General features: G+C 44.3%; 1 protein-coding gene across 2 annotated transcripts in view; it reads right to left on the reverse strand.

The window, feature by feature from the left end:
• Positions 1 to 9,114: 9,114 nt before the first annotated feature.
• ERGIC2 (ERGIC and golgi 2) overlaps positions 9,115 to 25,208 on the reverse strand; it is a 796,925-nt gene continuing 780,831 nt past the window's right edge. For both annotated transcript variants that reach the window (XM_069628528.1, XM_069628529.1), the window contains one exon: positions 9,115 to 10,137. In XM_069628528.1, coding sequence (XP_069484629.1) covers positions 10,072 to 10,137 — 66 coding nt within the window. In that variant the 3' untranslated portion in view covers positions 9,115 to 10,071. The remainder of the gene's footprint in view (positions 10,138 to 25,208) is intronic.

The raw sequence follows: 25,208 nt of genomic DNA on the forward strand, positions 1-25,208 counted from the left end.
GCATCCACACCCATTTTCAAAAGACATAAAAAGAGCCACTGGAAGCCAGACAGGGAGATTAATTTTCCAACCTTCAACAGAATTCCTGCGCAGCACTGACGGAGAACTCCAGAATCCAGAACTTCACTCCAGAACTTAAAGCAGAGAGGCCTGGACCACCAGCTAAATCCTTTTTCAGCAGGCCTTCAGAATCCAGCAATCCAACCAAACTATTCTACAGCCGGGCAAGCTGTTGAATTCTTTACCAAGAACTTTTGGCAGAACCGGTAGCAGACCCAGAAAGAAGTGCCGACAGCAGAAACACAGACCAGATCAGAACCAGAGAGACCAGAAACAGAGAACCACAGACCACACCGCGGTGAAGTGTAGAGCAGAGCTGAACCAGAGAGCTGTGACTTCAGAACCACCCGCCCGGAGTCCAGTCCAACCTGCTGACCAGACCCTGACAGCCTATTCAAATTCATAGTGCGAGTACTCAGAAAGAACTGTGCAAAACCAATCTCTTAGCTTAAAACAATCGGATTCAAAACATTTGAACCTGTCCAGAACTGCATCATAGGAATCGTGTGTCCCTTCTCCGATTTTAAACCTGTAAAAGTGTCATTTTGCCATTTTGAGTCATTATTTCATTTCTGAAAATCTTCCTTCACGAAATCGTCCGTATCTCTTGAACCGACTTTCTATTCATTATACTTTTTCCGTAATCTCGCTCGACGCACTCAGAAAAAGTGCCGCAATTTGGCTCAAATTTCTTCACTTGTCAAAATAGCAGCTTCTTGCTTTCCTTTGCTGAAATTCGTTTGCAACCTGACAATCATTCATAGAGCATTGCTAAAGTGATCCTGAACTAATTTAAAGTAGCTATCACCCACCCTGAATCTCTTATAGGGAATTAAAAACCATTTTTAGCATATTTTACTTCATTGCCACCACATTTAAAAGGATTTTGCCTGTGTTTTAAAATCATCCCTGTGATCTAAGCTTGCTAGGGCGGAACCAAACTACATTTGATTGTATTCCTGAGAACTGTGTGCTCTCCCTTCCATCTTCTATTGCATAGGGGGGGGAGTGAATTGCCACCAGGGGAAAAGTGAACATATTATCTCTTGTGAAACCCTACCAGTTATTTCTGTACTGCATTCTTTCCATCATTGTTTTTCCTTGAAACCATAAAAGCATTCTCAGTTACCTTTTCTTCCCTATACTAACTCTTAAGTAATTAAATCATTGTGCTAGTGTAACACCACCCAGTGTTGATCACGGTCATATTCTTAACTGTGATATCAAATATTAATTTATTATAAAAGTGTAATATATATATATATATATATATTATAGTTTAATTTTTCCAATAAATCTTTTAAATTGCAAAACAAACCTACTTCTTGGCTCAGTGAGGTCAGGGGGATTCAAAAGAGGGGCGTTATATAAGGGTTTATCATCCAGAGTATAACTTGTCATAAAAATATATAAATAAGGGCTTTCCTTGGGCGTCCCAGACGAAGCACTGACTTAGTGGGATTGCTGAATTGAAGTCATTTAACATAAGGATGCGAAACCCCCTTCATATACAGTGAATTACAACCCTCATTCTGTCCCATTCTGTTTAAAGAAAAAGGGTTATTTCCAGGTAGGAACATTTACCAGATGCAGGAGTATAGCATTCCTTGACAAAGAAGTGGAACCAATATATGTGGGAGATCCTGTGTATTTCATATGTGGAGAAAAAGCATATCCTTGGTTACCTAGGAACTGGGAAGGTACGTTTCTGTTCCCTGGGGTGTTTCTTTTAAAAACATCAGACCTAACCAAAATGACTAGCTCACGACCTCGCCGGAATATTGAAGACGGGTTGATTGTAGAGGACATAGCAAAATCATTCATAGCATTTTGGGGCCAGGCGATAAACTCTTATAACATAAGACGACTGTCTAGAATATTAGAAGAAACAATAAATGGAACCACTGATATATTATATAATATGACTCTTGAAGAAAAAGGAATTAGATTAATGTCACTACAAAATAGAATGGCCCTTGATATAATCTTAGTTGATCGCGGCAGTGTTTGCAAAATCGTGGGATCAGCGTGCTGCGTATTTGTAAGTGACTATTCCCCACCATTTTTGAGGCGATAAGAAAATTGCATGTGTTAAGTTCCGATCTTCATCCCCCTGAAGGCGGTTGGCAATTGAACATAAGCTCCTGGTTCTGGGAAGTGTTGCAATCCTGGGGATGGAAACCATTTGCAATCCTAGTAGCAATCCTAGGAATATTCCTGACATGTTGTTGCATACATGGTCTCCCCATAATATGTACAGAAATCAGCAAAGAGTGTGTACAAATGATGAAACAAAAAAAAATTACTAAACCAAGCACTCGCCATAGTAACTAATCTGAAACCATTAAAGAAGTCATGGCAATTGATATTGATAATAATAACGAGGAGACAACAAGTGTACATGAGTCCGAATTTGAATCAGATTCCGAATCTAATCCAAATACTTGATCGGAGAAGGATGCAATGTATGGATGAGACGTTTGGCTTACGGCCAAGAGGAGGGTTTGTCAGTCCAGAAAAACTAAGCACCCCTTGAGGGTCCAGAAATGAATGATAATTGGTAGGCCGAAGACCAACCGCCTCATTTACAGTGTAATAATATATATTCATTAGTTATTACCTAGCTATTAGTTTAACTAGAGTGAAGCCATTTTAAGATGAGCAAAATCGCCATTTTGTTTTCTCTATCTGCTCTCTCTAACGTTGCCACTTTGCCTCATGTAAAACTGCTTTGCTGTAGATATTATTTTGCTTCAATGGTCCAAGGCTAAGAAACATGTTGAAACATTACACTGGAGAGCCAGACAGGAATGCCCCATTCCCTCCCTCGCGTATCCTTGAAGACAGGGAGCAAGGCATTTAATCAGTATACGAATGCCAGCGAGTCTCCTGAAAGAATAGCAATGTACGAAACTAGCATTTAAAGAGTTGAATTATGATCTTCTGTATCCCCCCCCCTTTCTGAGCCCAGTGAGGCCCCGGAGAGCGGGCTGACTTCTAGAGCGAGAATCGAAACTTGGAGATAGTGAGGCCTGGTATGTGCCAGTCTCCTACGCGCAGCTTGCCCATGAAAAACAGAAACGCTGTGTTCTCGCAAACAAAGAATGGTGTCTGTAAAATTGGAGATTGCAAACTGTTACTAAATATGGTGGTCTAAGGTGTCATATCTGTCTCGATGGTCAATCATCGCCTCTAATTCAAAGGGAAATGAATTGGGGGCGGCATCAAATGTGTCATTACTGATTGTAAGATGCTCCGTTTGTATATATGGAACTGATGTACGTTTCGCACTCTCTTGCGTCCCCCGAGGTCTGTTAGAGACACGTTGTGGGGCGTGGGACCACTTGGCCAACTGGGACTATTTTGTATTGCAATAAACCCTAGATTTTGGGAACAGAACCTTTGTCTGGCTTATCTATTCGTGTGTGGTGCCTGTGCCTTGTTTCCACATCCGAGGGTCCCTCAGGGGCCCCTTCAGCAGGAGAGTGAATGAATGCAAATTCAGTGGCAAGAGAGTGAATGAATTCAAACGAAAATTGAGTGCAGGGAGGGTGATCGACAGATTGAACTAATGGAGATGAGGACAAAGCAGAGAATAAAAAAAAGAAATGCAAGAGGAAAGCTAAGGAGCCATGGAATCATTTAAACTCAATATAGAGAATGGTTGCCAAACAATGCAGAAAGATAACAAAACCAATCAAGTACTGAGCCCCTGTACTTAAGATAAGAAGAGGACAGAGGAACAGTGTTGAATGCTGCCAATAAATCAAGAAGAAAAAAGCAAAGAGGATTGCTTAGAGTAACTAGCAGAAAGAAGAGCGTTGGGGACAGAATAAAAAACATTTTCCGTTAAATGAAAAGGATGAAAGTCAGATTGATGAGGTGTCGGAAGGGCAGAGGTATTTAAATGTACTGAGACCCGAGAATAAACAAAGCACGCTTAAGTAGCTTATAAAGGAACGAAAGCAGTGCATTAGGTAGACCGTTCAAAGGGAAAGGGGGATGACACGAGGGTTTCTTTAGAATAGAAAGGGTAGAGGCACACTTAAAGACAGAGGGAAATATTTAAGTGTGCAGAGATGAGTTACAAAGTGCAATGTAATGTGGAAGAAGGGAAGAATAGAATTTAGGAATTGAGGAAAGTGTTAAGGGATCAAAAGGAGCAGCTGTTGGACGAGCCTTGGAGAGAAAAGAAGCCGTGTCAGAGTCAAATGGAAGCGGAGGGAGGTGGCAGGGAAGAGACAGGACAAGAAGAGGAAGAGATGATGGATAAACTAAGAAGTTTCACTTTACAAGAAAAACGTAGCAAGCAAAGTCAAGGTGGAAAGAGAAGAAGATACAGCAGGATCAGATGTCTGGGGCGGTGATATGGCGTCTGGGTTAGTGAGCAGGTGGACTGGGTCCAAGACATGGTGCAGTTCAAAAAGCAACAATGGCACTTGACATGAAGATACGTGGGATAGGCAGGCGATGTCTGGGTTTGCGCAGTTGACGAACAGTTCCAGGTGGGAACTAGACCATGTAGCTGCTCCTTGGTCCATGGGTTGCTGCGAGACCCAGTCCAGGATCTTGATGGATAAGTCCTTCTGCTCCCCCCAACCAGGAAGGTTGCCATAGAGCAGTTGCAGTGCTACAGTCCTGGTTACCATTGTTCAGGCAGTAAGGAGGCTTTGTCCAAACAGGTAACCCCAAACGGTCATTTGGGATGAGCGAGGGGATGTCCTAGCTCATTCCATGGAATTCCTTATCTTCACCTGAGTGGATAAGGGCTTTGGCCAGACTCCTTAAATAATCTTCCAATGCGCAAAGATGAGTTAACTAAAGTGGCACTCACTGTTTATATAGTCATTTTGCCACAGCAGATTGGCACATCAAGCCTTCTGCAGGGTCTAATCATGGCTGCTGCAAAAAGAGTATTTTCTGGATACCAGTCCTAAAAAGCTGTGTCTGCAGAAGTGGGCACAGGAAATGGGAGTGTCTAACAAATCCCAAGATGGTGGAACGCCTTTCTTGGCTGCAATTACTTTCCTGGCCTACTCCAACTCCTCCCCTACATGGTCAGCCCTGCATCAAAAGAGACTCGTAATTACTACCCTGTTGTGACCTCTTCATTGTCCTGGCAGGGCTAAAGTACTGTTTGCCAGCTAACCCGCTTGTGGATATTTCCAGTCCCCTTGGAAGGTTACATGCCTTCGAGAGACAATAAAGAGGATTTTCATGAGCTGCACCCAAATCGTTTGTTTTGTGTGAAACCATAGCACGAAAAAGGTGATACATACAGAATGCTAGGTCATTTGAATGAATCACCATGAACCAAGGTGACAATAAAAACAACCTCTAAAGGGTTGCAGTATTTATAATTGTATATTCCCATAGACTACCATATCAAACCAGATCCGCTTTATATTTATGAATCAAACTGCCACAAGGACTACGAAAAAGATATCTTACATTTGGTTCTATACATGCCAGTGAGAAAGTATTCATGAATGTTTGCTTCAATTTGTAGGGTAATATGTTCTTTCATCGCCGGTGATTTAAACGCCAAGAATTTAAACGTGTACATAATTACGAAAATGTTAAACAAAAGTTTTAAGGGGGGAGCTGGGGGGTAGGGAATAGGTTAAAAATAGGTGGGGGGTTTGGAGTGGGAAACCCTCCATAAAAAAGAATTAAAACAATTCAATCAACATTTTCGTAATTATGTACACGTTTAAATGCCAGGCTTTTAAATCACTGGCGATGAAAGAACATGGAACCAATTTGTAGACTGCCTCCACTTTTGTAGATTTGGCAACCCCCTTTGTTTTCATTACATACTAATGAGTTGCACGAGACCATTCTTGGTTGTGGTGCTGATAACCGCCGCTTTAGAACTTTAACATCCCGGTTCTTGCTTGTACCGATGATCTTGTTTTAACTGAAAGGACGTCAAAGTCCCTTAAGCGCCTTATTCATTGCAACTGTGATTTTATGAGCAACATTTACCTGGCTGTAAATCGTCAAAATCTGAAGTCATGGGTTGTACAACTAATGTAAAATAAATAAATGTAACTTGCCAACTTTATTTGATGGGAGTCAAACCCCAAGCAATAATACCTCATTTAACCATTTGGGATTCTCCTTTTCTTATAGATTCAGTGGTTTAAGTCACCTTGAAAAGCATGTGGTCATATTTACCCAGGCTTTTGGGGGCATTTTTCGATTTGGAAAAATGTTTAAAGCCTATTCGATTGATAGGATACTTAGGGTGTTTATAGGCAAAGCAAAGGCTATTGCCAAACATGGGGCTGGCTTTTCTGCCATATCGAATGTGTTACTAGATCAAGTCGAGGACACATTTTCTTAAGAAACGCACCAGAAGTGCTGTTTGGCTGCAAGGACTACCGCGAGGACTACCACGCATCAGCTGCATAGTTACTAGCCCGCCCCCACGCTCAACAGGAAGCAGCTACAAAAGCATTGGGCACGCGCATCCATGCGCCTCCGAGAAGTGCAGCAGAAGTGCTGTTTGGCTGCAAGGACTACCACGCATCAGCTGCATGTAGGCAGATCTATATTGCTGTGGACAATTGTACATAGATAAAAAAGTGCTTATAGCTATTACGAACTAGCCCCTAAACAGACTATCTGGTTTTCTTTTTATTATAGAGTTACTGCCCCCCCCATTGCTCCACAGGAATCAGCTACAAAAGTAGTGGGTGAATCCGGGAAGTGTACCAGAAGTGCTGTTTGGCTGTTTGCTGGGTGCGGGGGGGAGGGGGCAGCCAAAAACAGGGAAAGTTGCTGTAAGAGTAAGAGCAGTGTTATAACACAAGGCATAGTGAGGGTGTGAGTGAAAAAGCCAACTTCAAACTAAAAAGTGAAGCAAAGAGAGTCGAGATACCGTTTAATAAACAAGGCAACAAAAGTACTAAGCACCAGGAAAAGAGCAGTAAGGGAGACAGAAAGGGAACGAGATCACCTGCCACGATGAGCGAGTAGAGCATGTACACAGAAAATCATCACAAAACCTGGTAAGCCTAGTAAGGCCAATGTAAATGCAAATAGTACTGTTTCTCAAATGGGAGTTGTCAAGAAAAATTGAAGCAATGGCTATGAGAAACATGAAGACCGTGTGAAAAATGATCCGCTACTAAAGGTTGTAGAAGAAGAGTTAGTATTGAGAGAGATCATTACTGGGGATGCTTGTGGTTTCATGCAGAAGGGATGTGACCTAGCAGTTTGGGCTGGAACCAAACCAGATTTGCATATGAGCATATGGTCATTCCCCTTCTGTAATGGCTTGGCAGGCTGAAAAACAATAGTCTGGAGGATTGCCAGGACCTGTGGCAGGGGTTATGATATATTCAAGACCTTCCATCATCAACTTTTGGGTTTGCTATATTGCCTGAATACAGTTAGCCATGAGGCCTAGAACTGGAGTGGAACAATAAAGAACTTGCATTACAGCAGTCAGTACGTCAAAATACTCTACATCAGACTCCCCCAGCCCCCCACCCCCACCAATGTGTAAACTGCAGTTTCATGAATGTTTGTGGCTATGCAATTAAGTCCTGCACAGGATTAGATTTTGGAAATGTGTCTTGTTATAGCACTGATGGGTAGTCAGAAATATGACTCTGCAGGTCTAACATTGTCAAGTGTCAAGCTACAAGGCAGCCATAAAAAGTCACTAGCCACCTCGATTCTACACATATACACAGCATGCCATTTCTTACTCGCCGAGAGTCAATTAGCACTGGCCAGGCCTTGGGAAGCGAGGTAACAGGTGCAGGCAGCAGTCTCGCTGGGCTTATCTTTTGTACATTCATGACAGGACAGATCAGAAGTGAGGGGTTGGGAGGAGGGTACGCTGCATTGGCGCCCAGTGCATCTGGTATGCATGGCTCTTGTGACCGAAATGCAACCAGCTCCTCCACTGGGCAGGAGCAGACACGTTACCAGGCATAACATACGCTGTGAAAGTGACACAAATAGCATTACCATCAACATAAATCGGCACCTCAATCTGTTGGTACATTTTAAGCTACTTTTCTAACGAAGAGGAAAGTCGATTGACCTGCAGCTCCTTGGCAAGGACGCGTCCATAGCATGAAGGCCAGACTCTAACAAACACTCTGTTGCCGTGAGCCCCCCTGCCTAGTTTGTGTATACTGGGTGAATACTTTGAATTAAACTAAGAATCTTAAACGATTGTATGTGTGACCAGGCTAAGTACTGCCCCCTGCTTTACTTCAGACTCGCTTCCTATACATACAAGAAATTGCACAGACCCTTCTCATTTCAGACACAAGTCATTTCAAATACATCCGAACGCCTCATTTCCATCATTTCCGATATCTACTGCATTCTTGGTCGATACTTCTGTATTAAATTGAATAAGAATGGAGAGATCGCCTCATTGTCAGTACGAAATTAAAAGCATTACTGTAACCCGAGAAAAGTGCCGAGTACAGTACTGCAATTGTATACAATTGTGCAGACAGTCCTGCTAAAAAGTTTGTTTAATCAAAGAAGAATAAGGTGGCCTGTTAATTGTGCACCAAACACGGTTTCACATTTTCAATGACGTCAATTGTGTTTGAAGATAGTCAGACATTTATAAAAGCAAATGCACTCATGGAAATCAAGTTGAACATACTATCTTGCTAGCATATGGGCAGATGCAAAGCCTTCAAGATACTTGAGTTCAGTGTCCATTTAGTTCTGGATCCCCACAGATAAAACGATGTTGTTGAAAATGTTCCAGCAAATGCTTTTGAGAACTGGTTGAGAATGTCACTAGAGTTGCGGGCTGAACCTGGCTTCCTCAGTTCACTTAGAAAGCCTGTTTTCTTTTAAAAACACCATGCTTTTCTGGCAGAGGCATGTATCAATAGTAGAACAATTACGATGTTAAGGTGCTGCAAGAGAGTTCTATTTTGACAATATATTGACAATATAATATATTAACTAAAGGTCTTAGCAGGTCACTAAAGCACACTTTGTCTACTATTTGGTACAATAAAAAAGGACATCTTCAAGTGATGGCTCAGAATGGAGGCTGACACATTTTAAAATTTCACCACAGTTTAATTTGGATGGCAAATTTACTCCAACAATGATACAAAATCAATCCTTGTAAGAATGCCAAAAGAGCAAGTAAAGAGTCTGTGAACCGATTTTAAGTTCTGCACATATATGGTCAAACAACCCTTTCACTCCTCAAAACCAAGACACAAATTGTCTCAAAACAATTATTCCAATGTCAGCATGGGCAGTACTAATGCGCTGTATTGTTAAGTGCACTCTTTATATATTCAACAACAACAAAAAAAAAAACACGATTTTCAGTATGTTACAAAGATGAACACTTTGATACAGCTGCATGCTGGCGTTACAGGAGAAATTCCTTGATGAGAACTGTAGCATGTAGAGTAGTTGTTGGAAGTCTTTCCCTGTAGCGCCACACGCGTTGTTTCTCTTCAGTAAAAATAGGCCTCATCCATGTGCTTAGTTTCTCAGCTTTAAATAGGGAGGGCTTAAAAGCTGCCCATTGGGGCAACTGGACGCCTGCCTTGATGCAACACAGCCTTCAATCCAATTTTTCATGAAGACGCATTTGAAAACTTGGAAGCACACTGTACAAGGCACATTTTGTCAGAGTAAAGAAGGTCTCACACACTGCAGCATTGGAGAGATACAGCATTTCACAATTAACGCTGCATGTATTACTGATCAAATGGAAAGCGAAATGGCAGTCTTGTCTAAGAGAGGATGTAATTAAACGGTTTCTTGTGGCAACGCAACCTGGAGCATTTCTTTGCAGTCTTTACGGTGGATAGACAGCACGCTTCACCAAAAAACAACAAGCAGTTTTGCTTTTCGTGAAAGGTTGGACTGCTGTGCTTGCTGTTGGTGAACACTTGTCTTTTTGCATTTTCTTCAACGCAGACAATGTTTTTGGTCTTTATTTTATTTAAATAAAAGATGTTCTTGATCACAGGAACACCGTTTCCAATTGCGATATCAATGTGTACTGTTTTCTGTTAAAACAGGTACGTGGTTGTCTGTGTCACCATTATGAACTGGAGCCTGAAAAAAAAAAAATGACATATCAGATGGAATATTAAAAAAAATGTTTATTGCACAAGCATAAGCCATATTCCACCCGTTCAGATGTTAATTACATTTGTGAAACAGGTCCCATACCGCGTGGGTTGTATTGGGACAAGAAAACATGCAGGTCAATTTAAAAAACCTGTGCCACGGCACAACACAATAAAATACATTGTTTGGATAGGACTTTCGTAGGTCGAGGTGCAGAGCAGAAGGCATTTATTTTGGTGGGTGGCACATGGTCCTCACTGAACCAAGTTGATCAACTACATATAGGATTTTTGGGCAATTTTACACGGCATTGGGGATTCTACTTTAAAACACGTCTAGAACAAAAAGACATGTGTTTGGTAGGTAAAATGCAAATATATGACAGCGCCAATTATATAGGAGTATTTTGTAAGTGACCCTTCAATTACGTTTGGTTTAGAGCCACTCAAAGTACAGAGTCCATCCAATCTGATCGGTGAGGCTGATTACTTACATTTAACCATGGACTGAGGCTGCATTTCAGTCTTTGTGATGTTACTTTTTAGTTTTGGCTATTAGGTGGTGCTCAAAGCGCTACCAATAAAGCCAAAACTAGTGTCATTGAAATAAGAGCTTTAACATGAGAGCTTGAAATAGGGGCTTTGGGTGCAGGTTTGTAATGATTTTCAATGCAGGTTGACATAGGAGGATGGATATTATGTAGTTTGGCCATGTGTCCCACCCATTTAACGGCCATTGCCACGTGAAATGTATCGGGTTTTCCTCCCATTCCGACCAATCTTCTCCCACAACACACCGCTTTTTGCACTCTTTGGCTGATTTTCTACTGTGTGGTGAATTGTCAGCCATTTTTACTTCCAAAATGGTGGCTGCCACCTGTTATTTAAAAGTTATTTGCTGCATCTTTTCGGTTATGTTACATATTGCAATGTATTTTGTATTTCAAATAAACAAGTTACTATTAGAGTTACGTTTGGTTTTAAAATGGCTATGAACATTTCCATGGCTTTACTTACAGGTGTTTGGTCTAGCCTTTTCTGATGGAAGCAGTAGCTGATTGGAGCGCATGAGCCGTTTTAGATTATAAGAGAAACATAAGGAAACCTTGCATATCGCCCACATCTGGAACAGCTATACCTAGACCCAGCGCACAATTTGTACAAAAGCTGCCCATTTGCTCCTCAGCATACCGGAAAGTCTGCATGCCGCTCCGAGGGCATAATTCATTAATTATTTTAAAATTACAGAAGGGCCCATCAGCGCCGAAAGGCCCTGTGATCCTTTTTCAGTGTAGTTTAAGGGGTGCCTGCACTGCGACTTGTGGGAGCTGACGACTGACTTTACCAGACGAGCATTCTGGTAGCGGTGGTTTAGGAAATCCTGTGTGCCAGGCTGGGGTGAGCCAAGTCATTTCATAGATAGCAAGTGCATTCCCATGGAAAGCATTTAATTAATACAAAAGATATTTTCACTTACCAATGCCCTGATCATGGGAATCGTTCACCCTCCTGCTATGGCGATGCAATTCTTGACACTGGCCATTGGCGATGCAATTCTTGACACTGGCCATTGGCATGCTCGTTAACTACTGAGCCATTGCAGGACAGGACACACACAACAAGCATTGACAATGCCAATAGTTTCAGCGTTTACTGTTCTTTGCATTTATAGGCACTGTTAAGATGGATTTCTGAACTCCGACCTGGAAGGGCAGAGGTTCAGAAGGCCAGCCTAGTTTATTGGAACAGGTTAACCTCTGGACAAGCCAGACCAATCAGGGTAGCTATGGCAGGCGGTCAAGACTAGGTCTCAATGAGCACACAGAGCAGGGACACTGACAAATTACTCCAGACAGGTGTTATATTAAAAATATACGCACATTTATTACAAGGCCTTTGTAACATAGACCATAGCAGAAGAATCACAGTAACACTAAGTAAACCAACACAACACTATCAATACAATGTATATACAAGACCATTGTGGTCTAAAGGGTTAAATGCACGAAATATGTCGACAACCGAGATGGGAAGGAAACAGGTAGTCTTTAGGCCCCGTCGACATCAGCAACACACCTAACTACGAGGCAGTCCAAGCCTTAAGAAGAGAGGAGCCTTGTGCTCAACAGTACACGCAATGCAAGTGCACGTGATTGTCCCAATGGGCAGAACAGGGTCTCTTCAGGGGTCTCTAGCAGCTCGGAAAGGTGGATGAGGCAATGAAGAACAAGTTCCCACTATTCAGGGAGGACCTCCACTTGAAGGCAAAGGCAGTTCCAGAGGGCGGGATGGTGTCGCAAGTTTTCACTAGCAGTGGAACGGAGAGGGACCCCAGGGGCCACTTGTGCATTAAAGGGGCCCTTGGCGCCAGGGGTTACCCGTTAGTGCTGTAAGTACTCACCGGTCCCAGGCGCTCTTGGACCCAGACTACGCCCGTTCAGTGCACTCGGTTTGCAGGTTCGAACGCGACAAAAAGGACGTCTCAGCGGCTGTCAGTTCCTGAGATACAGAGATTATTCCCAAATGCGACAGTGGCGATTTCTCCGCTCCGGGTGGAAAAATCGACCCAGTTTCACTGCAGCAGGCTTCAGGGGCAAAAGGGTCACAAATGCAGCATACTTGCAAAAGGAATTGCCGTGGCAGGGCAACACGGTAACCGCGTTTACTCCAGTCCTGGTGCATCGTCTCACTTCAGACCTGGGAATGCTAAGTGTATGAAATTCGGTGTGAGGGTGCCGGGGACACAGAGCTAGCAGTATACCAAGTTCCGAGGGCCTCCTCGAAACGACGGCAGAGACAGAGCAAAGGTCCTGCATAAACTGGTCAGCTCACTGGTTGGCCCAGGGACACTTCTGAGAAAGCTTACTTGTAGGGTTTGGTGAAGGTGCCGAGAATAGTTGGTCCCACTATTCCAATGGGTCGAAGCGTCTTCGCAGACCTTCTAGGACGATCAGCTGCAGAGGGGTCTCACGGGCCGACAGCGGGCTCAGGCTGCCAAACCTTCCAGCGGGTCACCAGCGGTTCGACTCGGCTTCGTAGTTGCAGGATACTTGGATCCTATCCTTTGTTCAGTGAGAACTCAGGAGATCGACATGGTATGGGTGTTTTGGCCTCCTCTTATCCAAAGTTCCCTTTGCGCCAAAACAAAGAGGAGCCAATGGGAGATCTGCTCACAAACACCCACTCCATACGTGGACCAATCACGGACCACGGTGGTCCCAATCATTCAGGGCACTCCAGACTCTCTGGCACCCAGGATGTGTATTGGACTCAGATGTTCCAGCCCACATCCTGGAGGTGCACACACACAAGGCATGCAGAAGCCCGCGAAAGCATTGGGTTTCGCAGGAAAGTGCATGACCAAGTAAGGACTGAACCGGGTCGACTCGGCCTGGGGGTAGGTTAAGGGGTAAGATGGCCAAAGGACAGGACAAAGAACCTTGTGGCATGGCCATTTTGAAGCCAGGCCACCTATTCGTGCCAAACGGGGTTAACGTGGTTAACATGGCTGGAAAGGGTTAAAAAGAATGCGAAGAGATAGCTGCCATCAGCTCTGTCCATGACACACCTGCACAGTTCATAAAAAGTGCGAGAGTCCATAGGGCCTTTGGAAAAGGACCATAGACCCAAGTGTGCTGTATGATAACATACACTGCACACTTGTTACATGTTGCACAAAGGTTGCAACATGGGAAAAGGACTAGGGAAATCAAGGTCTCCCAGTACTGACTGTCTTAAGGGCATGTCAGTTTTCCCATAAAAAGTGAGCAAAAGCCCAGAGGAGTGCAGCTGAAGGCTGGGCTTCTCTGGCAAAGTCAGTCAATGGTGTCTAAACAGCAGCAAAAACGTTTGGGGGTGTACCCATGGAGGGAAAATTACATACAATTATGAAATCTTTCCTAACAGCACCATGGTGCAAGGAGGAAAGTGCAACGTGTTATAGGAGGATGTGATAAGGGGTGCGGGTGTGAAATGGAATAAGAAGGTTAATAAGAGCAACGGAGGAAGCCATTGGTGACCGATGCTGATGATGAGCAAGAGGAAATATGAGCGAGAAAGGGTGAGAGTCCGAGAAAAATTGAGAGGAAGGAGGAGAGAACAAGTAAGGGCTGAGAGCAAACTTGAGAGTTGCAGAAGATGGAGTGGGGGATATTTTTGAGAGAGACAGATTGCGGAGTGGCACATCAGGGCTAACACTGTCCCGCTGAGATAAGTGTCCAGGTCTGGTTTAAGATGTGTGGGGACTCATTTCAACACAATGGTTGTGGGCCATCCTTGCTTAGACAGGAAATCAGTCTAAGGTGCATACATTATAATGGAGATAAAAGAAACACAGCGGGAAGTGGATACCCGCTGATTATTGTGAGATGGCCAGCAGGGAGCTGAAACACTAAATGACCACTGGAATGCTTTACATTCTTCTTTTTCAAGGTTAAAAGGTTTGACAATGATTACGTACTGCTACCTTTAGAGCAGTACAGGACATTGCACTGATATTTGCTACTAACCCACACAAATGTATTTTCACTTGTGTTCTCCACTACTTGTGCTATGTAGGCCTTTTGACTTTCTTTTAAATGTTCGTCTAGTCATCAATTAAACTTTGTTTCATGACACATCTACTCCTGTGATCCTTGGGCTAGCATATGATTATCTAGCCCCACTGCAGTTCAGGTGCACCTACTGTGCGTTTACGAATAGGGGCAGCCGTTGACTCCACACCCTGTCCTGCTAGACTTTACTTACCATCCTGAGTCAGGTCCCCCTCGTCCCCAAAAAAGAGGCTCCTTTTGCCCCGTTATATTTCTTTTCCAGGGTTAAAAGGCAACAAGGTGATAACACATCTATGCCCCAAGGGAAGTCACAGCTAGGAGGGCCCCAGCAAATGCAGCTTGTAATGAGAGTGCGTCAAAGAGCACATTTTAAGCCCCAGAAAGAAAGGGAAATATTGCTGCAAATGGGGGCAGCTGCCAACTTGAGGCCCGTACCAAGTGAAAGTGTTGAAAGGCCCAGATACCGCCCCAGCACACATAACTACAGCAGCTGCATTAACATAATCATCTTTTAATGAAGCAAACTTCTGATTGCATAGATCTCTGCAGCAGGAGCATTGACCTTCTAGGCTACCATGTACATTTACTTCAGTTTTAAAGCATGCAGTGTTATTAAATAGTCACTGACATTCATACCTCTTCCTGGGGCCTGGATCAGGGCTGCCAGTGTGGTACTGCGTGGGGGTCTGTTTGTTGTACTAACAGCACATGGTGTAGGCTACCGTGGAATATTTTAGTAAAACATGGCCTGAGTAACGGTTGCATAAGATGGAATGACCTGGCATATGCATTTTCCCCTCGTGTAACCCCGACTGAAGCACAGCTCTCTGTTGCTTCAGCACTTTGGGGCCATCTTGTCAGTAGTGGTTAAGCGAGGGGATGCGCCGAGCAAAGGGAGGCCTTGGTGGATGCTTCCATAGCCGCGTCGCCCCATCGGCCACGGGAGGACCCTGCTTCCCCCCTCTTGTTTTTTTTCGAGCAGATGGGGAACAGACCCCGACAGGTTGACACCAGATAACAGGAAATGGGCAAGGGGAGGGACCCTAAGGTGAGAAAAGGGCAACGAGGGGTAGGAAGGCTGGCCCAACCCACAAAAGGTGCTTTATAAGCACAGCACCCGCAGGCAAACACCGTCCGATTTCCAGGACAGGCAGTGCAGGTCCACGGATTCCCGCCTGCCCACCCGATGCCAATGTGAATTATTCAATGTGTCCAATTGTCTAATCTACAGCAGAATTGTCGCAGTGGAGGTACATGGTGCATCCAGGCTGGAAGGGCCATCAGAAACCACAATGGACACTGCAGTCACCGATGTTGTCAGTGGCGGAGGCATTAACTCCGTAGGTCACAGGGCTATTGGGGGGGAGGGGTCTGTGGGGTGGAGAGGGTGAAGGAAATGTGTAAGGTTAAAAAATGGTGGGGAGAGGGCAACAGGTGGACGGGGCTCGCAGGCAACAAGTAACAGGGCGCTGGGGTAACCAGTTAGTCGGGGAAAGGGGCAGGAAGCCAAAAGGTACGGAGAAGCGGTGCAGTAACTTGGGGAGTTACAGGACATAGTGGTCGGTTACCATGGGTCGAGCAAAGGGCGAGAGCAGGGGAACCAAGGGAGGCAGGATGAGACCAAAAAAGGAAGGTACCCAAGGGACGGGGGAAGAGGTCTAGAGACCCGGGAACGCAAGGAAAGCATAGGAGAGGATAACTGGTCCGGGGAACGAGAGGGAAGAAAGCAACAACATTGGGGACTGTGGGGGGGAGCAACCAACCAAGGGGGAAGAGGACAAGTCACTGGGGGAAATAGGAAGGGGGCAAGGGCAACTGGGGAATGAAGACAGGAAACCGGGGAAATGGGCATGTAAGAGGGTAATTCACGAAAGCAACGAAGAACGGAGTAGACGGTCAAGAGACAGGGAAAAGAGTCAAGAGGTTAAGGCACCAGGGGTTTGGGTTAGGAGGCGAGAGAGTTCAAGACCTGCAGGGCAAGGAATCCGGTAGGGACATGGAAACTGGGGCGATGAGGAAGAGGTTGGGTTACCCAAGGGTTGGGCGAATTAAGAGGCGAAGAGTGCAGGGAACCTGGGCAACATGGAAGCATGGGAGGGGTCAGGCGGCAGGGGAAAAGAACCGCATAATGATTCTGCACCTGGAAAATGTCAAAATGTTGAACGTTTGCTACCTGAAAAGCCATTAATCAAATTGGGGATTGTTGGAAAGTTAGTAATGTGTAAGGGCACTAGCTCTGAATGAAACCAGATGCCACACGGCCAAGTTAGAACTGTGTGAAGGCTTTAGCTCAGAGCAGATCCCGGATGATGCACTGCCAAAAGCGGAACACCTCCAAGCTACCTCCTGCCTAATAAAGCAGCTGCGGCCTACCCACCCACAATGAGAGTCTGCTTGTTATTTCAAGTGGGGGGCGGGGTCATGGTACAAGAGGCTAAAGCAGGCGAGGAATGACGGTGTCAACGAATGGAGCAGAGCAAAATGGAGGAGGCACCCCGATAACCCGGGCGGTGTCCTCCTCCTGTACTCCCCTGTCTGGGAAGAGGGGGAGGCGCCGGCCAAAAGCGTGCCGGAAGAGGGGGAAAGCCCGCGAAAAAAAAAAAAAGCGCGGCAAAACCTGAGGAAAGCCCGCGAAGGGCAAACAAAAGAAAGGGGAGGGGCTACCCCCTTTATAGCGGGCGGGCTCCTTACTGCAGCCAGCATCCAGCCGCAGCAGGACGACGCCCGCTCGCCTACACAGAGAAGAGGATTTCATTTTTCCAGTATCTTGGTCGGTATGCGGTCTCCCGTTCCAGGAGAAGCTGCAGGACTGCTGGTTCCAGTGAGGGAGGATGAAGCTGCAGGACTGCCGGTTCCAGTGAGGGAGGATGTCCCGTTGCAGCAACAAGGGCATGGAACCTGAATATGGTAGTATGGAAAGGCATGCGGGGCGTAGGCGGGAACAGAGCGTTTGCTGGAGGGATGTTGTAAAAGGGTTTATAAGTTTTATGGCCATTCTTAACGTGCTAGCAACGTGAGGCGGTTGCAGATGGATGTGGTGGGAAGAATATCTGCAGGGTTCGTGGAATGTTTACGGGGCTGAGAGGGGAAGGGGCCTCATGTTTATTAAGCCGCCCGAAGATGGCCATGGGCGTACAAATTATTGGGTGCGGGCTTTGCACGTTAACATTGTTATTTAAAGCCGCAGTGAGATTTCCAAGGTTGTGAACACTGTTCGGATACTGGGGCTTTGTGTTTCCTGTCCAATTTACCCGCAGGACAAAAGAGTTTGCAAAGCAAGGGCGACTTTCAGGCGGAGGCTGGGTTTGTTCTCAGACCGGCAAAAGGTTGGTTTACAAAACTTGAATGTTCGCCATTGTTTTTGAGGTGAAGGAGCATTGTTAGTGTAAGGGAGAATTAATTTATTACAAGTGTGGTAACACGCCACGCAACACTTTGTTTTCGATATGAAGCATTGGGCAATGGTTGAACTTCCGACTACAGTCCATGAGGTTCGGAGTTCAAGGGAGCTATCGGAAGATAATACATTTGTTTGCGGCAATGTAATATATTATACGGCTTAGGTTCGACGGCATGCCCTTAAGGGCAATGGTAATGATCTCGTACGGAGGCAGCTGGACGTCGGGTTTGCTGGTTTTGACTACATCGGCGAGATAGCGTGGCGCAACATTATAGTGGCTTGATATGGGCAGCGCTCAGGTTCGAGTCGCCAAGGGGTAGAAATTACAAAAGGAAAAAATTATTTTATATGGGGCCGATATGTTAGTTGATAATACAATGTTCTTTGGTCTGCTGCTAGCAGGATGTTATGAACTGGGTTGTGAACGCTGCGTGTTATTGCTACTGCTATATGGTTGCGGGGCAGTTAAGGCCAGGCGGCAGGCTATTTGACAAAGGGATACTATGTGTGAAGGGGCACAATGCAGGGCGCTATGCAGCGGGCCTGTTTTCTCAGGCTTATTTCGCCACAGCAGCTAACAGGGCTGAGTAGAGAATAGGGGTGAGCAATCTTGAACATTTCGGTTAGTTGCCCCGTGTGTACATTGTATGCGGGAGAGATGTAATGGCTATAGGGGCAGGAGTTGGCAATGGCGTTACAAGGTAGGACTGGCCGGGATTGGGCTTGACTTGCAGGTTGGCTTAACACACGGTGGCACACATCCCCAACCTTAGGAGGCCAGGGAAACAAATGGGGAGCGGAAGTCGTGAGTAAAGTGGCTTTAATATCGCCCACGAGGCAACGTTGCTGGAATGACAGCTGCAGACAAATCCCTGGGGAGACTATTCGGAGCAAGTCGGGGTACATTAAGCAGTTTGTTTCAGGGCTTGGTATGAGGAATGGCGAGGTATTGTGCGGGGTTGCGATGCATCAGTCGAAAACCGAATGGTCACGGTGAACATGAAGGGAATGGTTGGCTTACCTCGAAACCCGGTTTCAGTCAACTTGTTAGGGGGATTTATAATATTAAGGTATACAGGTTTACAGATTTGGGCTGAGTTAAGAGCGAGTGCGAGGGACACTGGTACACCTTGGGGAAAGCGTCTTTTACAGAGGGTTACAGAGGTGGGATCCCAAATGGAGTACCCGCGAGGCACGGGCCAAGGTGTATTTTACTCGAAGTCTACGGTGATTGCAAGGAGGGGGTTATAACGCGCACACACACGAGTAGTACAGAGTGGTGCGGTTTTAAGGGCATGACTCTGAGCTTGCTGACAAAGGGATTGACGCACACAGCAACAGAATGTTATGCAGTATGTGAGGAGGAAAGGAGACGGCATGGACGGCCCAAAAAGAGGGTATGAGATTGATATTTAGGCTGGGAGCAGCATCCACTGAGCGGCTTGCGCGCAGGTTGTCGCTCCAATGCATGGGGTATGGCGGGCGATCAACATATACGCTGAAGGATTATTTCTCCCCCATGCTATATAAAGTTGTGCGGAAGGAAGGACAGGGACCGGGTTCAGGCTCGGGACATGTCTAAGATAGTATGTTATGAGGTATTATCAACATGCTCGTAAGAAATAGGGCTATGTGGCCGTGGTATACGGTACGGCGCGCGCATCAAGTAGCACTCTTTTAGGTAACATTCCGAGTTTTGCCAGACATTGGCGGCTGGGTATGGCACGACTTGCACAGAAAAACAAGACCTAGGGGCTCCGATCGGCGGGTGTCAGGTACTGTCAGGTTGGAGCGACATATTCTTTACATACAGTATCATATACTCATTTACATTGGGTCAGAGGAGACACATATTTAGTATAGAAAGGTTTTGGGAAGTTATTATGGGTTATATTTTTAAACAGACAATTTTGCCCTTAACCTTCATTGCAGTCTATGGAAAATGCCCCAAGCCAAGATGGAAGTTCTCAGTCTAAATTCTAATTGGCTGGAGATTGTTTATAGGGAGGACAATGAACATTCTAAACTGCCTTTCATCGTCCTAGCCCAGCTGAGAGGTTGTGTGCCTTGCAGCTCCTGCTTAACTTTTTCAAGGGTGACAAGTTTCAAGCAGTTGAGCGGAATATCTGAAAGTATAACAGGAGTCCTGTATGGAGTTTGGTGGAGACACAGGACAGGAATTAGAAATTTCTAATTTTCTGAGAAAAGATTTCAAGTCTCAATCACAAGATAAGTGACTTTCCATTTTTGATGAACTTTGTAAAAAGGTTATATTAATTTAAAGGGATTGAATTCGCAAATCTGTATCTAAAGAATTGAAGCGCGTACGTTTGTTTTCATCTCTACGTGTCATTTCAAACTAGCGCGTGAGTTTTTTCCCGTTACTTTGAGCCCACGCGTGTGTCTCTGCGCGTGAGAATGAAGCGCGAGCATGAACTTTGGACTCGCGTTTACTGTTCATATACGCGAGGGTTTTTTCTACGTGATAAAATAAAAGCGCGTGTGCTTTTTCCCGCGATTTGGTTTTTGTGCGTATGCGTATTTTTTCGTGGGTTGGACTTTAGTGAGAGTGAGTTTTTATCGCGTCTTGGACTTTAGCGCGTGTGCGTTTTACCCGCGATTTGGATTTTCAGCGCATGTGCGTATTTCCCGCGACTTGGGGAAAAGCGCGTGTGTTTTTTCCCCGCGGTGCTGGCTTTCCACGTGAAGATTTCATCGCAAGTTTAAAATTCGTTCCTGAGTAAAAGACACTCTACAAAGAAAATATAAAAACAAATACAAGAACTTAAAAGAACTTCCTTAAACTTATTTGAAGAACTTTAGACCTTGTTCAAGAATCTTAGGGTTGAGCAGACGAACTACAAAGTTAAAAATTACATTCATGGACCTACTGAGAAGGCTGAATGATCTATAAGATTCTGGTCCACAAGTAAGGAAGTCTTGTCTGCTTATCACTTCTCTGGGCATACTGAAGGGAAGTACCAGGTATGGTTTTTTAACTATTTTGGTAAAGGATATAGAGTTTAAGGTTAGTATAGTAACCCATTGAGTAATGAGGTGTATTGCATGTTTATTTTTAACTACAGGTGAAGAACCAGCGAGTTGATAGCTTCCAGCCTGGTGTTTGTTTCTTTGTCCCTTCCCCCTTTCCCCTGAAAGTGAGGTAAACTGAGCAGTTATATATACGTCAGCTCAGAGTGCCACATTTTGGGTGGATTGTCGGGGGTTCAGCAGCTTCTGCAGACACCAGGTTCTCAGCATGACAGTATGAAAGGCCAATAAAAAAAAGTGTCTGCCCAAGCTGTTATGAACCCCGACGAGACAGCCATGGAGGCATTGGGAGTAATGGTTAGGGAAATGAGAGAAGAGTTACGGGTGGCTCATCAGGAATATTTAAGTCTTTGTCAAAGAATGGATGAGTTAAATTTAAAGGTAACTCAAATACAAGAAAGAGAAGTTGAAGTTTCGGAAGGTGCAGGAAACCCACCTGATTTGGTGAGAGTACGAGAAGAACAAGAACCTAGGCTTCCCAGAGGGGTAGGGGGAGGTTTAGGAACTTTAGTTATGCCTGTTCCTTTGGCCGCTCCCGAAGGTTTCTTAGGAGATTCAAGAAAGTTTCAAATTTTTCAGACTCAGTGTGAATTGCATTTTTTAAGTCGTCCAGAGTTGTTTTCCACAGATGCTTCAAAGGTAACATTCATCTTATCATATTTATCAGGAGAAGCTTCTGCGTGGGGAAGTCTTTTGGTGAGTCAAAAGAATTTGGCTTTGAAGAATTATTCCCTTTTCCAGACCGAATTTAAGAAAATGTTTGATAAGAGACAGTTATCTTTAGAGGTTGATGGAGAATTACTCGAACTGCGCCAGGGAGGAAAGGAGTTGATTTCTTATATCACTCAATTTAGAACTTTAATTTTAGAAAGTAAATGGCCAGAGGAGAAGAGGGCTTCCTTATTTTATAGGGGCTTAAAGGACGAGTTAAAAGATGCTCTGGCTGGAGTTTTGGAGCGACCAAATACTTCAGATGCCTTAATTGATTTGGTAGTTCAGTTGGATTTTCGTTTAACAGAAAGACGTTTAGAACGTAGACGTTCTCAGGGAGAGGTTAGGTTTCCAGGAAGAATGGAGAGGCCTAAAGTTGAGGTGGTGAACAGAGAAGTGAAGTCAAAGATAATTGACCAGCAGAGCCGGGTGAGAGGTCCGTTGTCCAAGGAAGAGAAGGCAAGAAGAAGGGAGAATAATTTGTGCTTATACTGTGGTAGGAGTGGTCATTTTCTTGAAACCTGTCCTTTTACCCCCAAGAAGATCTCCAAATCTTCAGGCAGAGTACAACAAGTGGCTAACAATACAGACAGCGGTTCCTCACATAACTGTGAACGTATCCTTGATGTTTGAAAAAGTACTTTTAGGTTCTGGGCCAATTATTATTGATTCAGGAGCTACGGGTAATTTTATGGATAGGGGATTGGCAAAAACTCTAGGTGTTCCTATAGTTGCAAAGAAAGAAATGGAGCAGGTCAGGGCAGTTGATGGGACATCTCTTTCTTCAGGTCCAATCACTCATAATACAGAGTTACTTGAGATGGAGATGACTGGAGGTCATAAAGAAAATCTCTTTTGAGTTAATTGACGCGCCAATCTTGAAAATTATTTTGGGTATGCCCTGGTTTACACTTCATAATCCCAGAATTGATTGGAGTGCAAGAATTGTATCCTTAGAATCAACTTTTTTTGTCAGGAACATTGTCTTTCAGGAAAATCTTTTGAAGAGAAAGAAAAAGTTGTGAATTCCGTTTCATTTTCGCTTGCAGAAAGAGGGGCAATAGGTTTTGACATTGGAGCAGTTGTGGGTGAACTTCCAACTTATCAGGATTCTTGGGATGCTTTTGATGAAAAGGAAGCTGGAGAGTGGCCTCCTCATAGACCTTTTGACTGCAAAATAGAGTTGGAGCCTGGAGCTATTTTACCAAGCAGTAGGGTTTATGCCTTGACAGAAAAAGAGAATGATTATTTGAAAGAATATTTAAAGGAAAATTTGGCTAAGGGATTTATTCGGCACTCTCAATCGCCGGCAGCGTCACCATTGTTCTTTGTGCCTAAAGCTGATGGTTCTGTCAGAACTTGTATAGATTACAGGGCGGTAAATAGAATGACAGTGAAAAATCGGTATCCTCTCCCTCTCATTTCAGAAATGTTAAATCAAATCCAAGGTGCTACCATATTTTCTAAGTTGGATTTACGTGGAGCTTATCATCTTGTAAGGGTCCAAGAGGGGGATGAGTGGAAGACGGCATTTAAGACCAGATTTGGCCTGTACGAGTACCAAGTGATGCCTTCCGGTCTTTGCAATGCCCCAGCGGCTTTTCATTTTTTTATCGATGAGGTTCTTCGGGAATTTCTTGATGTTTTTGTTATCGTCTATATTGACGACATTTTGCTTTTTTCCCAGAATTTGGAGAAACACAAAATTCACGTTCGACAGGTCTTAAGAAAATTGAGAGAGAATAATCTTTACGCTAAATTGGAGAAGAGTCCGTTCCATACGGATTCGGTAGAATTTTTAGGATTTGTGATCACTCCTTATGGCCTGGAAATGAATTCAAAAAAGGTGGAAGCGGTTCGTGATTGGCCTACTCCAACTAAGGTGAAGGAGATCCAGAGCTTTTGGGGATTTGCCAATTTTTACCGAAGATTTATTGAAGGCTTCTCCAGTTTAGTAGCTCCAATTACTCGACTTTTAAGAAAAGGAGTTCCATTTGTTTGGGAAGCTAAGGCTGATGAGGCTTTTCAAATTTTGAAGGAGAAATTCATTACCTCTCCTATCTTGATTCATCCTGATACTTTCCAAACCATTTTTTGTAGAGGCTGATGCTTCCAATGTGGCAATGGGAGCAGTGTTGTCTCAGAGGCATAATGTTACAGGACAATTGCACCCAGTGGCCTACTTTTCTAAGAGATTTTCACCTGCGGAGGAAAATTACACCATTTCAGACCGAGAGCTTCTTGCTATCAAAGCAGCATTTGAAGAATGGCGACATTTTTTAAAAGGAGCATGTCACACTATGACAGTATTAACTGACCACCGAAATTTACTTTTTTTGAAGACAGCAAAACTCTGACACCTCGACAACTTAGGTGGTCATTATTTTTTGTGGATTATGACTTTATAGTTACTTTTAAGCCAGGTAATCAAAATAAAAAAGCAGATGCTCTGTCACGGCAGTTTCCAGAAAGTGAGGTTAAGTCGGTCTGTGAGCCTCTTCCATTGATCGCTCCAGAACGTTTTGTTCTTGCTGGGATCGAAAAGGAGATTGAAATCTACGGGAATCCATTTCTGAGACACAACTTGAAGATTGGGTTCGTTTGGATCCAGCTCGCAAAATTAAAGATGGTTTACCTTATTTAGATGACAGACTTTATTTACCATCAATTGAACTTAGAGAAAAAATGTTGGAGTGTCACGAATCAGTCTTGGCAGGACATCCAGGGTATCGGAAGACTCTTGAGTTGATCAGAAGAAATTTTTGGTGGGAAAAAATTCGACAAGATACCCTTAATTTTGTTAAGACCTGTGAAGTTTGTGCTAGATCTAAGAATCTCATCGGAAAGCCTTCTGGGTTATTGGAGCCGTTACCAGCTCCACCGCGGCCTTGGTACTCAGTGTCTTTAGATTTCATCATGGATCTTCCACAAGATAAAGGGTGTACATCGGTATCGGTTGTAGTCGATTTACTCACTAAAGAAGCACATTTCATTCCAATGAAGGAAGAGGTTACCGCTGATAGTTTAGCTCACAGTTTCTTGCAAGAAGTGGTAAGATTACATGGAATTCCCAGTCAGGTCATCTCAGATAGAGGGTCTCAATTTATTTCTACGTTTTGGAGAGCTTTTTGTAAGAGATTGGGAGTTGAGGTATGTTTATCATCAGGTTACCATCCCGAAACCAATGGGCAGGTAGAAAGGATAAATCAGGAGTTGGAAAAATATATGAGGTGTTATCTGCAGACAGGTGAAGAGTGGGTAGATTTGTTGTGGGCTGCAGAATTTGCATATAACAACTGTAGTAATGATGCCACCTCTATGTCTCCGTTTTATTTGGGACGA

The sequence above is a fragment of the Ambystoma mexicanum genome, chromosome 12 (assembly GCF_040938575.1).
Source record: "Ambystoma mexicanum isolate Mex_15411 chromosome 12, UKY_AmexF1_1, whole genome shotgun sequence".
In the NCBI taxonomy this organism is placed as follows: Eukaryota; Metazoa; Chordata; class Amphibia; order Caudata; family Ambystomatidae; genus Ambystoma; species Ambystoma mexicanum.